General features: G+C 50.1%; 1 protein-coding gene across 2 annotated transcripts in view; it reads right to left on the minus strand.

Annotated features, from left to right (window-relative positions):
* The window catches only part of EVL (Enah/Vasp-like), a 133,853-nt gene that overhangs the window by 92,532 nt on the left and 23,828 nt on the right, over positions 1 to 17,493 (minus strand). Inside the window, exon 1 of one of the 2 annotated variants that reach the window (XM_023520483.1) lies at positions 10,529 to 10,680. The exons of the other annotated variant lie outside the window; for it this stretch is intronic. Coding sequence (XP_023376251.1) covers positions 10,529 to 10,551 — 23 coding nt within the window. The 5' untranslated portion in view covers positions 10,552 to 10,680. Of the gene's footprint in view, positions 1 to 10,528; positions 10,681 to 17,493 lie in introns of those variants that run through there. 2 annotated transcript variants of the gene reach the window in all.

The following is a 17,493-nucleotide window of genomic DNA, read 5'->3' on the forward strand; positions in this document are numbered from 1 at the left end:
GCTTTTTATTTATCTTGCACAGTTTTGTATTATTTGGGATTCTTTAGATTGTAAGTGACAGATACTAAGAGGAAAAAAAATAGAATTTATTATTTCGCACAGTGTGACAAAACCCAACCTCGTGGATCAGCCTAACGTAAGCCGGGCTGGACGTCGGCAGCACAGGCTCAGTGATGCCATGCGAATCCGGATTCTTTGGCCGTCACTGAATTCCACCCCCCTCTCTGTTGCCTTCACTTTCAGACAATCCTTCCCCACGTGGTGGAAGGAAGCTACCAATGACAAGGCCTTCATGATCCTGACAGCTCTGGATCCCAGAAAAAAACAGCATCTTTCCTGAGAGCTCTCACCCGAGGCCCATGGAGGACTCCTGGATGGCAGACCTAGCCATAAACCCATCACCACAGCCAGGGGATGGAGTCTTGTCCAGGCCAGGCCTGTGTCGTGTGTCGGCCCAAAGCGAAGGTGAGGAGTCAGGTCTACACGACCCACCTGACCAGGTCGATTACTATGCAGTGGCCTCCAGGTCCCCTTCCTAACCCCCCTCTCCAAACTGGCTGCTGGGCGAACAGTATCTTTCTAGGAATAATGATGCTATTCCAGCAGACAAATAGGTATGCTAAAAAATTACTTAATTGTCTCTCTTTTGAAATATTTCTTGATCATTGTGCAACATCTTACCTATTGGAATGCTCTCAAACTCATATCCGCGTCTTTGCCCAGCTGCTAAAACAAATGACGTTTGAAGCGGCGAAGAACACCCTCACGCATCTCAACACACTCCGTAAGAACCGCACGCACACGCCAAACCGCACACGTTTCTCCCGACAGTCCTGACAAAGAGCTGGACTTCGCCACAGAACATGGAGACCAATTACAACACCAAGAGGGCGATAAGTCAGAAATTCCTTTAAACACACACACACACAGATGGACACGTCCGAGGGAATGAACAGTGTAAAAAAACAAAACAAAGCAACATGCACGCTATTGAATGAGATTCACCATTTTGGAACTGTCCAAAAATTTCTCACTGCCAGGGACATGTCAGAAACAGACACATAAAATGCTTCAGCAGTCCAAACTGGGGTACACACAAGGCAAATGAGAGAAATGCGGTTCCTGATCTTCTAACTGAGAGACTTTATTAAACTCCAAAAACATAACACCCAGCAAAAGCACAGTTTAGAAGGAAAATTCAAGGAAAACAGTGTCATTTCAAAACGATTTCACTGGATGTCAATCATATATCTCAATAAAACTGAAAGAAAAAAAATTCAGTTGTAACATACCAGTTATAGATAGAACCCAGAGACACAGAAGACAAAATTCGTTCATTCATCTAGCGGCTGTTAATTGTCCTTCAAACAGCTGGTGGGGGCCGTGCTAAGACTGAGATAGAAATGAGCTTGGTAAATAACAAAAACGACTTTGAGTTTTACTGTTTCAAAACAGCTTTGCGTATATAATCACACTATTCCTCGCAATGACCCCATTTTACAGACAAGGCAAGTGAGACCCCAAATGATTTGCCCCCCAATTCCACGGCTAATAAGAGCAACAGCCTGAACTCAAATGAGACTTCATTCGGATCTGATACTCTTTTACCCTCTTCCATGGTGTATTTCGCCCTGAAGAGTCTCTTCTTCCCCCATTTCTAATTCCCAGGTTCAGATTACCTTTCCACTGTAGCAGAAAACTGAAAATTAAGTGTTAGTCAACAAAAGCTCCTCTATCAACATGTGGGGAAACTCAGGAGCAAGATTTCTACCTCCGCAAGACATCTCGGAGCCCTCATGCTACAGGGAGCACACGATCTTTCTCAAACAACTGACCACTGACCATGAAGCCTCCGGTATGACTAAGACGGCAGCCCAAAGCAAAGATCCCAGAGTCAGATGGCACTGGGTTCATCACACACTGGGTCCAGCTCTGTGTGATGCGGGATCAGTTATTCAGCCAGTGTAGATGCCTTGCCTTTTTTTTTTAATCTGTGAGAGAGAGATGATATTAACAGCTGCCTCGTAGGATTCTTATGAGGACAGCTTTTATGCACACGAAGTGTTTAGCAGGTTTCAGCGTTTATAGTCAAGGCTCAATGATATTCACTTACTCGACGAAACGTTATATAAAACAGACCTTGTTAGAACACCCAACAGGTTTTGCTATTTCACAAAATTAGGGGCAGAGGCAGCTACGGAATGGCAAAAACCAGCACCGACTCTTCAGTTAGAAGACTCGGATCCAACTTCCAGCTTTCCCAATTAAGCAGATGTGTGACTTTGAGAAAATGATCTAACCCCTCTGCATCCTCCTAGGGCACGTGCCTCTCACGTAAAATGGTAACGAAACGCCTCGCCCACAGACTGCTCTGAAAATCAGAATGATAACAACGGTGCCTGGAGTATGTGCGTACACTGGCCCACGGCTTCTCTTGTTTGTATTTGAATCTAGAAGAATCAGAAAGCTTTCACTGAGACACGTAAGGACTTTTAAAACTTTGCACACATTTTTGCTAGTTCAAACCCTTTTGTGAATTCCTACAGCTTTGAACACCTACCGTCTGGCCCTCGTGGACCCTGCTGCTCACTGGACTCGGTATCTCTCTCAAAATCTCAATTATGCCTCATGCTCAGAAATAAACAGATATCGAAGAGGCAGCAACTGTCCTTTTTCCTGCCATTTCCCCTTCTAGGGCCTACAGCAATGACTGGCATATGGCAGGAATTATAAAAAAATGGTAAAAGAAGTTAATATATAAAAGGTGCTGAGAAGCCATGATGGATCTGATCTAGCTCTGTCAAAGTGTGACAGATGGAAGAAAGATGTAGCAAATATCCTTCCTAGCTTTAAGTAACCCTCGATCTAGCCAAAAAATTAAGATGGAAGAAAATTATTAGATTATGTGTTAATTATCTCAAGAGTTATATGAAAGTTCAGGAAAAACAAAGTCACGTGGGCTAGAGAGGTCAGAAAAGTTTTCCTGGAGGCAGTGTGCCCGGTGCTGGGGGAGAAGCGTTTCCTGGGGAGGAAACAAAACGTCGGAGACGGGGGAGCCACGTGGCAGGCGCGGCTCGGGGGCTGAACCCACGTCTGCGGCGGAGGGAACACTCCTGGGCGCTGAGCTCCGAGCACGCGTGGTCCGGCCAGGGAGGGCTTCACGGTGAGAGGCGGCGAGGAGCTGGGCCGGCAGGGGACACAGCTTTATACGACGACGTGGTCAACGGCCGTCCCCACGGGACTCGGAGACGGTCCTCGCGTGCCCCAGCCTTCTTCGAGGCAAGCTGGACTCAAGTTTCTACTCAGAGCTGCATTCGTCCCAGGGCTCTGATTGTCACGACTGTCCCAAGACCAGGACAGTCTTATCAACTGTAGCAACCGTGTCTCCCTCCGCGCACTGTGTGACGAGTCGGAGGATGGCCGAGGCACAGTGTCTGCCCTGTGGCTCTGGAAGTGCCCAGTCAACTGTGGCGGGAACCTCATCGCTGAGCCAGACACTGCTTTCAATCAGAGTCCGGCTGAAGTCTGGTCGGTAAAAGTACATCCTGCCACCCCGTTCTCCCCATCTCCCCGCCTCCCCCAAGAAGGCTCTAGCTTGACTTCGTACGCAGCTTCCGATCTAGCGCGTATGGTGGGAAAGGAAGAGCGGAGCAGTGTCTGAGCGCCCAGGAGGGGGCCCGGGAAGGGACACCTCTCCTGCCCCGCCTCTCTCCCCTGGCGACCCTGGTGCACACCCGAGACAGGGCTGGGGTCCCCAGGGCCCGCGCAGTGAGGGCGGCTTGTGCTTTCTTTCCCGCTTCCGCCCTGCGCTCAGCGGGTGGAGGGCGGGGAGTCTCGAGGACGCAGGGACATCAGCCCTGGCACCTCGCAGGTTCTGAACCGGTGACTGGGGCGAAAACAATTCCTTGCGCTGTAGACAAATATCACATGAACGCCTGACGGCCAGAGGACCAGCGTGCCGTTACTCAACCCAAGGGGGACCACAAACCGGCACCAGTCTGTAGACCGAATGCTGCCGTCCGCCCAGGCACACGCACGGGACGCACCTGGACTCACGCTGCCTTAGGAGGCGCCGCTGAACTCACAGGCACGCGCGACAGCCCCTTTCACCATCCTGGGCTCCCAACTTTCCAAAGCTCCCACAGGGCCATTATCTTATTCTCTCTGAACCACATCTCTGTAAATAAGATTATTATTTCTATTTCCCAGGGGGACAAGCTAAGTCCTAGTGCAGTTAAGTGACTTATCTAAAGTAGCGCAGTTAGTACCGTTAGAACCTAGGGTGTCCAGGCTCCCAAACTCAGGTTCGTCCCACAAACTCTAGCTGGGAGTGTGCATCAGAATCACCAGTGGAGCCCTGAAAATGCACAAGCCTGGACTGGTTCCGCTTCTGAGTACCTGGACTCGGCAGGTCTGAGGAGCAGCCGCGTGCCTGTGTTTGGATTTTGGCGGGCCCTCCCGGCAGAGAACCATCACGAGGACCCCAAACTTGAAGCTCCTCAGTGGCTTCCCCTGACGTGACGAAACGCCCCAGAACGCATCCTGTCTCATCCACACCAGCGCCTTCCTGTTGCGAGGGCGCTGACCAGAGTCCTCGCATGGGGTTCACTTTGCCGCCCACGACTTGCTCATGCATCGTCCCTGTCAGTGAGGTGCACGGCAGTTCAGCAGACATTCATTTCTCACGCCAGGCTCTGGAAATAAACAGACAGATCTCCGAGAAATGCAGAACCATGGGTACGGGCTGTGGACCAGGTACGTAGGCCCTGGGGAAAATGCCTACACCTGGTAGTGGGCTCTGGCTGTTATTATAACTAGACAGGAAACACAAGAGTCTCAGTTTGTCAACTGCAAGGGACTTAATTAAGCTCAGACTGGTGAATCTGCGTGTCGACCAAGCCAAGATCCAAGATATGAGCTGACCAGTCACACTATGGTTGGTCTGCTGTATAGTAAAAATTTCAACAAACAGGATTATCTTCCAAGGGCTGATTTCTGGCACCCTCAGTATAAACACTCAGGGAGAGAGGGAAGTTCAGAGGTGCTCCATCCTGAGTGTGTCAGGCCTCTTTCTTGGCTTCTTTGCAATTTCTAATCCAAGATTGGATTAGTGCAGGATTTAAATAGTCTAATTAAATGCTTTGCTCCTTGAGGGAAATTAAAGGAATGAATTTACTGAGTATCTACTAAGTGCCAGGCACCTTGTTAGATGCTTCATGTAAGTCATCTCCGTCAACCAACACAGTTACGCTGGGAGGTGGGTAATACCCCCGTTCTACAGAGAGGTGCACTCTAGCACAGAGACTTAATGAACTTGCTCGAGGTAACGAGACTGGTGGAGAATCGAAGGCGCAGCGGGCCCTGCAAAGCACCCAGCAGAGTTTTCCATGAATCCTACATATTCCCTCAAGGTGAAAAGTGTTTACCTCTGCAACGCAGTGAACGTCAGGGCAGAGAGAAGTCACCCATCAGAGGAAAAGACAAAACAGATGCAGGTCACCCCGAGAAGAATAGAGAACTCTCTCCTCCCCAGGTTCTACCAGCCCCGCCCCCACGCCTCAGCTCCCGCTTGCCTCCCAAGGGCCCTTCCTTTTATTTTCATTCACTCAGATCATAGGCTTCTCCAAGACTCTCACCAAGGGACGCCTCCTCCTGAAAGTCCCCCTTCCCTCCCAGAACAGCGAACCGAGTCCTCTTCCCAGCCCACCGCTCCGTACTGTGGTTTACATCTACTAGGTGTTCAGGAAGTGTTTTTGGATGAATGGTTTGCAATTGACAAAAGGCCCCGCTCAGCTCCCGCTGGAGATACCTTTGCAACCATCCTAAATAGCTAGCAAGTGTCACATAGATCCAGGATGGTGTCCCCTTCTGGGGTTCACGCCTCTCACTGAATCCAGTTAAAGTCTTTCTTCTCGGTTTTCTTTTGATTTGTTGTTTTTAACATAAGAGACACCTCCTATGCTACGCAAAGGGGTGGGGAAGGGGCTAAGGGCCGTTCTGGAAAGGAGCACCAGAACTGGTTAAATAGTAAACCGATTCCAAAATATAAAATACAGTCCAACAAGATTTTATAATTTATACACTTCTTTCTTACATATTAACCTCGAAGCAGCCCTTTTCCTATAAGCGAAGAAACTAAGGCCCAGAGGAATAAAGCAACTTACCAAAGTCACAGCTATTAAGTTTACATTGTGCGACTGGAGCCAAATCTTTGGACTCCGATCCACACACTGCCTGAGTAAAACTCAATAATCGTAACACATTTAATAATGGAGGATAGATTGATATTTTTAATTATAACTGCTTTGCCAGCCTAACAGCTAAATTATTTGTTTCCCAAAATAACATTTTGCTTGTGGCTTGTCAGACAAACCGAGGCGGAACTGTCAAGTCAATGACATTTGTCTGTCCTTCCCCCTTGCTGCTCTATTTTAATCTCCTTCAACTCTCCACCCTCTGCCCACTTCCTCCGACCAGGTGCTCCTGGGGACGGGTCTGTAGAGGGCAACATTTTGGAGCTGTCTGTGTCCCTGAGCCTGTTTTCATTGATGTTTCGTGGGTTGAAGTTACCATGGGCAAAGCAACTAACAGGCAGAATCTGGCACACAGTAGGTATGCAACGATTAAGTTCTATACCTTCCCTTCCTGCCCAGCCCGGTTTCCACCTCCTGTTGATCTGAGGCGTATTTTCCACACCACGGTGGGAAGGTCATTGTACCCGATATCTGTTTCTTCGAGGTGTCCCAGGACCCTGGGGAACAAGAGGGACCAAGCTGGCGCTGGACGCCGGGTGGGCACTCCTGCCTTGTGAACTTGAGGTCTTCCCATTTCAATGCTCCAGTGATAGGGTGAGAAAAGGTATAACACTCCCCAGGACTAGACATAAACTCGAATTAATAAAGATAGAGCTAGTTGGAGTCTGAACCTCAACCCTTCTACAACATTTAAAAATCGAATAACAAAACAGACTCAAAGTAGTATCTTCCCACGCTCAGGTGCCGGGTGCGTCCCAACTGTGCGTTTTTCCGTCGTGGAGCTGGTCAACCACCTCCCTTCTGGAAATGAGCCGGGCGAAGTATCACGACTTCTGAGAAACAGTGGTTTCTGATTTAGGTTCCATTCTCACTCAAGGGCTTATGGAGCCAAAAATCTAAAACTCTTCATTCTGGGGACCGTAAGGGAATGTGGTCACCAGCTGGGGTCTGGAGTTAGGAGGAAAGCTAGCGTCCCACGAAGCTGCTCTGGGGTGCCCAGATGGCAATCCTGCGCGCAGAGTAGCGGCTAAGTGTTCACTTAAACTATTATCTCGGTATTCTTCTCATCTAAGCGGTTGGTTTGCTTTTTTAAAAAAGGCAAAAACACAGGTGAGGTGTGTCTGCCACAAAGTCTGCTCCGACAGCTCGCCCGCTGTTAGAACAACACAGACTTGTGGTCAATGGCAGGCAGAAGTCCCTTAACGGCTGGCAAACGCTGGCCGACCTCTCACGCTCTCGGGCCGGGACCCCAAACCCTCACAGCCAGCGGCATGCTCTAGCGTGAGCGCATCTGCAGGGACTCCTTGTGAACTGCGGTGGGGTTCTCTGGCACTCCAGCATCTGGGGTGTGCTGAGGACTTCGCGTTTGTCTCAGGAGGTCGGCTGTCAGCTTTTGGACTTGCCCTCCCGAACTAGCGCACTCAGCGGGCACCGCGGCACCAAAATCGGGCCTGCACTAAGCTAGTCGGATAGCTTGCTTGCATTTCCTTTTCTGTTAAATCCTCGTGAAAATAAATTGTGTCAACCGCTTATCAAGGCCTTACTGTGTGTCAGGCCCTTTTTGGCGCGAAGGAAACAAAGTTAAAAACACAGGATTCACAGAAGTACTCAAGAACTCATAATCCAATAGGGAATAACAGTATACACACGTGTCTGTCAAAATCAGACTTCCTTTTTAAAATGCTCACAGGGCCGAGGTGTGTGGGGAGGCCCTATGCTCGCAGGGCCGGGGTGTGTGGGGAGGCCCTATGCTCGCAGGGCCGGGGTGTGTGCGGGGAGGCCCAAGACGTGCGGCTCAGCGGATGGAGTCACCCCAGCTCCCTGCCCTCCCTCTACGTTCACATATTAAGCATGTCGCACCTGATGAAGTTTACGTTCCCACTTCGTTCTGACAGCGTTATAGATTTTCTTGACAAAAGTTGCTATCCCCATTTTTCAGCAGAGAAAATGGAGCCTAAGAAAAGATCAAGAGACTTGCCCAGTTCACAAAGGCAGGACGTGGCAGAACCAGGATCATAAGCTCGGCTCCCTGATTCTCACCCCAGTATTTCCCTCTCCTGCTCTGAGGCCTCCCAGGACGTGGCCCAGGTTCACCCCGCCATGAACATGGCCCTGGCCCACCCGCCTTCCTGTGCGTGAACTGCTGCTCTGGCTCCCGATTTCTTTCCCGCCTTACTTCCCTCTGCCTTTGCCTCCGACCTCCCATCTCAGTGATAACCTATCTGTTTTCCCCAAGCCAAGGGTACTCAAAGTCTGGGTCCCAGACCTGTGGGATCGGAACATCTGGGGCAGGGGCGGGGTGCCCGCAGTCAGCGTTTCCACGAGCCCTCCAGGTGATTCTGCTGCTCTACAGCTTGAGAACCACCTTGACCTAAGCTAAAAGCTCTGTGGTGCTTTGGTGGTGCCTGGGTTGCCCCACCGTGCTCATCTGGCCCCCACACATACAAACCCTGTGACCAAAGAAGAAAGCAGATGTCTGGCACTGTGTAGCAGTCACAAAATACAGCCATACCCACAGAGTTCCTCAGGGCCAGCTCAGGCAGAAGCCTGAAGCAGGGGCAAGAGACTTCCTTTCTGGCCTGCCTTCTAGAAGGCACCACTTCCTCAGTCAGCAGTGAGTGGTCTGTAACTTGGCCCCTTCCCACCTCATCGGACGCAGCTCCTGGCTCGTGGGCTAAGAGCCCACCACAGCGGGGAGGGCTTTGTTGATACAGGTCCCTCTTCCATTACTATGAAATGCAGCAAAAGGCTCCAAGCTCTGTTCGAGGCAGTGGCTAAAGCTTATTCCACCTAGAATAAACACTGACAATAACATCTGAACTTCACAATCACACTACTTCCTATAATTTACAAAATTCTTCTGGAACTCTCACAAGGATCAGAAAAGTTAATTTTGAAACTGGGATTCGAACCCAGGACCCTTGTTTCATTCCCTAAGAACCAATCTACTGTAGCACGCCAAGTATTAAATAAGTTCCTGTTAGTTATTAACGGAGCTGTTAAGAAACAATAAGTCCTGGTCACTGTCTAACAGCATAGGCCCCATGTCACCAGAGCATATTACCATATGCAAAAAATGTCCTTTTCATAAGCCCAGTTCATTAGAAATAACGCAGGGAAATACTCTCAAACAAAAGATAACTTCCTGGTTAAAAAAAAGCCCCAAGTTTACAGAAGAGGCAGGGGACACCCTTCGTGGCCCTGCTCTTCATGGGAAGCTAATGATCTTCTCATCCGCTCCCTTGGTTTTGATGAAAATGTCTCTAGTTTCCTCTTACAAATAATGACAAGTGCTTATTCTATCATCATTTTAATGTCTAGGAGCCACATTTGGAGGGAACAAACAGGGCCTGTAGAGGTAGAAGTGAGGCCCCCACCCAATCACTTCTTTGCCCATCAATGTGGTATTTATGCTCAGTTCTAAAATACAGAAATTTCATCTGAGAAATGAGAAGCTGTCCGAGTGGGAAACAGACACACACACACGTACTCTCTTCCGTATATTCCAAAGACGTGGAAACAGACACAAGAATGATCGGATGACCCCCTCATTCCACCACCTTTATTTTCATTTCTTAGAAACTGTCTCTGCTGGATCATCCTTCCCACATTCACGCCCAAAGACAGATTCCCAGAGAAGAGATGGAGGAAAGAGAAGGAGTAGGATTCACAAAAGACTAATTTGGAGCATTAATAATTACAGCAGCTGAAAGGCTTACAAAAGCAAAGAAGGACCCTGTTAACAAAACATCATCGGGGCACTTCCCAGAAGACTGCCCAGCCATGAGATCGCTATTGACAATGAGGAACATCAGAGCCAAAAACAAATCTCGGCCGAGCAGACAGACTTGCAGAATTTTTCACCTTGGCCACTACGATGAGCATTTTTAAGAGAGCAGTAGACTCCATGAGTTTGACAAAGGAAGAAAAACAAAAGACAGCAAGAGACTCATTCTGGACAAACAGTTGCTGTTCTGTATTCATAACTCTAAGCCGGCAACGGCAGCTCGAAGGAGGCACAAGGTGGGGTCCCTCGGCGAATTTACACACCACCGAACCAATTATCCATGCTGCATTTGTGCATGCAGTAAACATCCCAGACCTGCACCATCTCTGCACCTCCCACCCCCATGACCGGGATAAACCCCACCAAATGCAGAAAAGATTCCTCTTTTCGTGTGAGAACCAGCCAGAACCTAAGCTGTCATTACACAGCAAAAACCTAGGAGAACAAAAACCCAGCAGCGGACTGATGTAGAAAACCCAGAACATACCTGAATTCTTCAAATGCGAACATGACCTAGTCAGAGACAATTTCCTTAGATTGTCTGGTAGCCTTTCTGGTTTGGGGGACAACCATTTAGTCAGTCAGATGGTCCAAAGTGCAGAAAAAAAGAGGCGGGGTTTCCACACCCCCCCAATATTCTGAAGTAAAAGGCTTTCTGCAGACAGGGGCCTGCAGCCTCCAGCTCCGCCAGCTGCTGACAAGCGGCAGCTAACAGGGGAGGCAGCTAGAAAACCATGTGATCATTCCAGCAAGTCTGATTAATGCAGTGTGTGCTTAGGCTCCAGGCTGGGAGCTGGATTAGTCCAGAGAAAGAAGTGGAACCCCAGGCACGCCTGGGATCCTGGGCAAGTCACGTAATACAGTCCACGTCCAGACCAGAATATTTCGGGGGGCAAAAGCTTAAAGGGAAGAGAATGCGACCTGTTCCACTGCGATCTGCCTGATTACCTCATCGGCCCGTGGCTGCTGTAATAACCAGGTATGACCAATGTGGTCAGTGCACGTAGTGTAGAGTGATACCTGGCTATATTTCACTGAAAATTCTGCTGAATTCTGTATTTTACCCGTCTAATACCAAACATTGCTTCACAAATGCATAAAGTGCTCTAGAATCACAAAAGCCACCTTTTCATGCCCACCCCACCACTCCACCATGAACATCGTGACCTTGCAGGTCGACAGTGACGGGCGATCTCGTTTATTTGACTGTTCATTTACTGAGTGTCTAAAACGTACCAGGCTCTTATCAATTCCTTGAAGTACAAACATTACCATAATAATTTCAGAACAGAAGTTTAAAGACGGAAATGAGATGTCAGCCAAAAAAAAGGAGAAATGTTTACCAGTTTGTAAAGCCCAAGCTGGCACGATTTGGCAAGTGAGCTGAGGGTGTACTCTGAAACTTGCCATTAAGGAAAAATCTTTAGCATCTGGATTGCAAAGCTTCATAAAACAAGGGAGACGGATCTCAAATAAAAACCTGTGAGTCACTCTTGACTTTTTTTCTCTCCTTCACACCACAAACACAGTCAGTCACTAACTCCACCTCGAAATTTAAATCTGACCCTTCCCCACTCCCAGCAGCAGCTCATGCCTTCGGCACCCCGCCCTCAGCATTTCTCATCTGGTCTGCTGCATTAGTAACTGGTCTTCCCCATTCTGTCCCTTCTCTCAAAATGTGCCAGAGCAATTCATTTTTCTAACCCTGATTTCCATGCACCCTGTCTGAACCCTGCATGAGTTCCTCAATGCCCACAGGGTTAAGGACAAACGCCTCAGCCCAGCATATCGAATCTTATTTCTCCAACTCTTCCTTCATTTAAAACTCTTCGTAACCCCCCAAATCCAACCTGGCATCCCTAGTCCCCAAATACTCTGGGACCTCCTTTCTTTGGTCCGTGGACCAACTGGCCCAGCTTATTCCTTGCTCCCCACATGACCTGTACCCTTCCATGTGGCCCACACTGTTCCCTCGGCTGCTCGTCCCCAGGAGCCTGAACTATCCCCAGGACAGTGAGCTGCTCTCCCGCTGCCAACAGCACCGTGTCACACCACCCCGCCTGCCCCATGCATCTCTGTGGTCTTCGCGGGCAGGGTCTGTGTGAGGTTAACTTCTATATTCCCAGGGCCTGGTACAGAGCCCGAGAAAGAGGACTTAGTGACTGAAGGTCTGCTGAGTGAAGCTCCTTTTGCCCCAGCTCCCCATCAGGGAGAAGGCGACCTAGTTTCTGTATGAGGTGCTCTGGGGTGACTGCGCCCCTCTTCTTGTTACCTCTATCTGAAAGAGAAGCGCGAGTCCAGAGCCCGCCTCAAAGAAATGAAATGATATCGGCCAATCGAGGCAGACTGATTAGTGAGGAAGAAATGTGGCCCCTCCGACCACGTGGCAGTTGCCCAGGCCGACCCAGAATGCCCTCCACTATGTTCCCGACGAGCCCCTGCCCGAGACCCCCTAGCTGGCAGAACCACGTGCAACAGAACACTGGAGTCAGTCACCGAGCAGCCCAGCGAAGCCCCAGCTCTGCCTCTGTGCCCCCCAGCCAGCCGCCTGAGCTCTCTGAGCCTGAGATCCCCAGGTGCACGACAGACTAACGTGGACCTGCCAGTGCCTCTCCCGCAGGACGGTTGTAAGGACCCACCGAGGCAGGGCTGTGGGCGGTGAGGGTCTTTATTAAGTGCATAAGTGTTACAGAAACATTCTCCATCAGCTTTGTGACTTCGAGGGCCGGTCTCTCCAGGCAGTGCTAACGCTTGGACAGCTCTGGTTTCTGGAGACGCCACCCTCCTCCCTGAAGTGTCCTGTCTGTTTACTGGAGGCTCATTAAAAATTTTTTTGGGGGGTGAAGGGTGGGGATGAGGTGCAAAGTATTTGCCTTCTGTCGCGCAATTCACAGGACAAGGAAAGTGGATGTGTGTGTGTGTGTGTGTGTGTGTGTGTATACACACATACAATATGTATGAATACACGTATAAAATCACTGTCCTAAATCTTAAGTTAAAAAATAAAGCAGTGAAGATTACCCAAGTCTTAGGAAAGACGATCCACCCACACCAGACACAATTACACACTTCTGATTTATTAAACTACCTGGTTACAGTCTCAGATGGATGGGGTTAGGGGCGGCTGGTAATCAACCAGACGCAGGCTTCCTGCGGGAGAGGAGCCACTCAACAATTACCTGACGGGTTTGCTGGTTGGTCAAAAGGTCAAAACCCACATTCGGAGTGCTCTTTACAGGACCTGGGGAGCAGCAGCAGGGGTCACAACTCCTAGACATCGGGACAGTGGGAGTGCTTTCCCCTTGGCCACCGGGCAGGCCCATGGAGAACCTCTAAACTTTAAGCCTTTCTCGCCAGTGCTCAAGACTCTCCACTCTCCTCCTGGAGAGCTGGTGACCCTGCAGGACAACGCATAAGGTCCCAGTGGAGCAGAACGCGTAGAAATGGTGAAAACAGTGCCAAGCGTATTTCAGACATGATTTTATGAGATCCCCCAATTTACTAATAAAAAACGGAGGCCAAAGTGGCTGATAAGGGTCCCCAACGCCCCGGGCCGTGGACCAGTACCGGTCAGTGGCCTGTTAGGAACCGGGCCACACAGCAGCAGGTGAGCAGCGAGAGCGAGTGAAGCTTCATCTGTATTTGCAGCCGCTGCCCAGCGCCAGCCTCACCGTCCAGCTCCACCTCAGGTCATCAGGCATCAGATTCTCATAGGAGCACTGGTCCCTGGTGCCAAAAAGGCTGAGGACTGCTGGGCTAAGTAACTATCCAAGGCCAAACGGCCATTAAATGGCAGAGCAATGACTTAGACCCAGTTTTCACACCATCGTTTTTACTCCCTGTGCCCCCCTGGCGTCTCAATACCAACAACCCGACTGCCTCGGGCTAATCCAGAGAGGACTTAGCCAACAGACTGGCAGGCAGCCTGTGGCCCGAGATCGGGCAGGGACACGGTCACCCTCTGGGTTCTTTCATTCAGCTGGGCCTCTCTGATCCCCAGGTTTCACGACCAGGCAAGAGCCCGCTCAGGGCTGGAGAGAGCCTCAGATGCCCCGGGGGGGTGGGGGACTGAAGTGACATGGCCCGGGGACCAGACTATGAGCGGAGTCTGCTCCCAAGGCTAGGCACTCGCGCCTGACCACCGACGATGATAACACCAACACGGACGTGAGTGAGGGTCCGTGACTCCTGACCGCTCCGCTCCTCCCCGGAATGGCACTTCTGTGACCAACACAGTTTTGAAAAAAAAAGTCACCCCAGGTCATCTACTAATGACTCAAGGCTCAGGAAAAGCATGTCCCTAGTCTGGGACTTGTGTTTCCTTTGTCACTTGAGGGAACAGCCAGACATTACTTTTTTAGCCTTTTGTTTTTTTAAAGTATCAAGCTGCCCAAGGCATCCCGGAGAAACAAACGGGGGGTCTGGATGAAGCCAGGGCTGTGAGCGTGAGGTGCCCTGGCACCTGAGGACAGCTAAATGAGAAGGGACTTGGAAACGAGTGTCCTTTGCTTGACAGGTACCTTAGTTTAGTGAGCAACATGTCTTTCCACGTGAGATGGTCGATTCCCCAAGAAAGCGAACTGATCTGTTGGTACCGAATCCTCATCACAGTTCCTTTGGAGACTGACGACCTGACAGTTTAAAGCCCCGTGGGTCTGAGGCCTCACGGCCAGTGTCCCCTCTCCCACTTGTTTAAGGAACAGGCACACAGCCCTAATGCACGTGCAGCAAAATAAAGACTGAGCACACGGACGGAGTCTAACGCTCCAGTTGAGGAAACCAGGCTGCTCTTCGCACATCAGGGACAGGCACACGCACGGCTGCGCGCACACGGAACAGGAGGAGGCCTCGACGGGCATCGATCACGGTCACAACCGAAAACATGGTTCTTTTCTCACGGCCCGTCCACGGAGCTTTCCAGAGAGCGGGCGGCTGAGTGGTAGCAAGAGGCACTGGACAGCGTCCTCGCCGGCCTACTCACCCCGAGGGTCGCCCAGCACCCTGGTTAGCGCTCACCTCCGCCTGTCTCCTGGGCCGCCTTCCTCCCTTCCTGCACACAGCCACCGGTGCTGGCGCCTCCCAGCTAAAAACCCACAATTCCTGCTCGCTGTCTGCAGAACGACGTCCCTGCCACCCTGCCACCTGGCCGGCATTCAGTGCCTCCTCGCACCTCCCACACTGGCCGAGCGGACCGGGGTGGCCTCCTCACTGACCCCGCACGCCTACTCACGCCACCTGCCCCGTCCACAGCGCTATCTGCCTTCCCCTTCTGTCCACAAGTGGCTATGGAAAGCGTGGTTCGGAATCCAGTTCCACTGTCCACCTGAGAAGCCTCGGGCAAATTCCCACCCGTCTGAGCCTCGGTGTCCTAATCTTAAAATGAGGATGACGGCACATTTGTGGGGATGTGGCAGACACGCGCCCCAGCACACATTAACCACCACTGATGATGGGAGCTAATATTGCACGTGCTTCAAAACCTGTCACGTCACCCTCCTGACCAGGATCTACCTATGGTGGTCTCTGCAACTCTGGATTCCCACGACAGTCGGTAAATACGTATTAATTTAACCTCGGATACGGTCTTATGGTGAAGAGTGGCCTTTGTCCATTACGTGTCTTAGGCTTCTAACCGGCTAGAAGTTGCTGGGGACAGGGGCAGGGACTGATGGACTGGCAGGACACCTGAGGGGTTACACTCCTCCAAGCCTCCATCGGAAATGTACACACGAGCTAAGTGGAAACAGCATGCTGGCCAGGCAAATACGGCTGCAAGAGAACCCCATCACGATGTGGGGCCGCCATGCCCAAATTCTTCTCTTATGAAATTATGGAAAGTCCGCTGGCAGTGACCTTTGTTTTTAGTCCTTTTTAAGCCTTCCTAAGGCACCGCACTTTCCCGGGCACACAGTAGGTCTTCAGTCAAAACCTTTTCGAATTCAGTGACTGTACTTTTATTCCAGTTCAATCAACCTTTCTCAAAATTCAAAACATTTCTCGAATCGATAAGAAATGTGAGTCTTCTATTCTAAATCCTCCCCGTGAATTACAAAATTCAACCCAACTTCTAGAGACATTTAACTTTAAAATAGAAGTTTTAAACAAGCCATCTCTTACCTCAATTAACTAAAAACTATCCTCAACAAGCATCCTAGTGTAAGGCAAACACAGTAACATTTTTCAGTCCCCCACCACCCCAAAGTAGGGGTTTCCTGGTAATTATTTCTGCATTCCTGTCTACATCAATCTCTCTCCCCAAATAAGCACTCTCTAAATATCTGCACCAGGTGATTGAAAACTATCCTTGCATTCACACCGCAAATGCCCGAAGGGCTACCACGTGCTAGATACTATTCCAGGTGCTGTGGAGAGCCATGAACACGCTACAGCCGTCAGCGTCACCGTGCTCACGTTCTAATGACAGAAGTCAGACACCGAATGGGTCAGAAGAGACTATAACACAAGGCCATGTGCCAGAGGGTGACTGGGGCTCCTAAGAGGTGACAGGAAAGGCCCCCCTCAGGTAGTGAGATTTAAGCTGAGATGCGAATGACAAGCAGGGGACAGTTATGCGAGTATCTGGGAAAGATCACTGGAGGCAGAGGACACAGCTGGTACAAAGGCCCACGGTGGGAGGGGCGAGCTTGGCACTCGCCCCCTCATGCAGAGTGGCCGGAACAGAGAAGGAAGGGTGAACACAGGGCTTCCTCAGCCAGGGAAGCCACTGGAGAGTTTAGGTGGCCAGGAACATGACCTGATTTTCATTTTTAGAAGAAAAACGGAAGTGAGCAGACCAGTCAGAAGCTGTTGCAACAGTCCAGGTAAGGGACGATGGGGTCTGGACTCAAGTGGCAGCGTAGACAAGAGAGAAGTTGATGGATTTTAGTGAGGTGTGTTTTAGAGATAGTCTCTGTCACAACTCAGTTGTTTCATGTGGTTCTTATATTACTAATGAAGCAGAGCAAAGACTGAAAACGTTTCAAAGAAATACTAAGAACGCCACCAGGTCAACAAACCGCAAGTGCTGGCGAAGATGTGGAGAAAGGGAACGCCTGTGCACTGGCGGTGGGCTGCAAACAGGTGCGGCCACTATGGAAAAGTCTGGAGGGTCCTCGAAAAATTAAACGTAGATCGACCTTACGACCCAGCAATTCCGATTCTGGGTATTTACCTGAAGAAACCCAAAACACTAATTCGAAAATATATCTGCACCCCTATGTTCCCTGCAGCCCAACTTACAACAGCCGAGATACAGAAGCAACCTAAGTGTCCATCGATAGACTACTGGATAAAGAAGCTGTGGTACATGTATACGACGGAGTATTACTCAGCCATGAAAAATCTTATCATTTGTGACAACACGGATGGGCCTCAAGGTATTAGGCTAAGTGAAATAAGTCAGACAGAGAAAGGCAAATACCATGTGATCTCGCTTATATGTGGAATCTGAAG

Source organism: Pteropus vampyrus, unplaced genomic scaffold (genome assembly GCF_000151845.1).
Source record: "Pteropus vampyrus isolate Shadow unplaced genomic scaffold, Pvam_2.0 Scaffold268, whole genome shotgun sequence".
Lineage (NCBI taxonomy): Eukaryota > Metazoa > Chordata > Mammalia > Chiroptera > Pteropodidae > Pteropus > Pteropus vampyrus.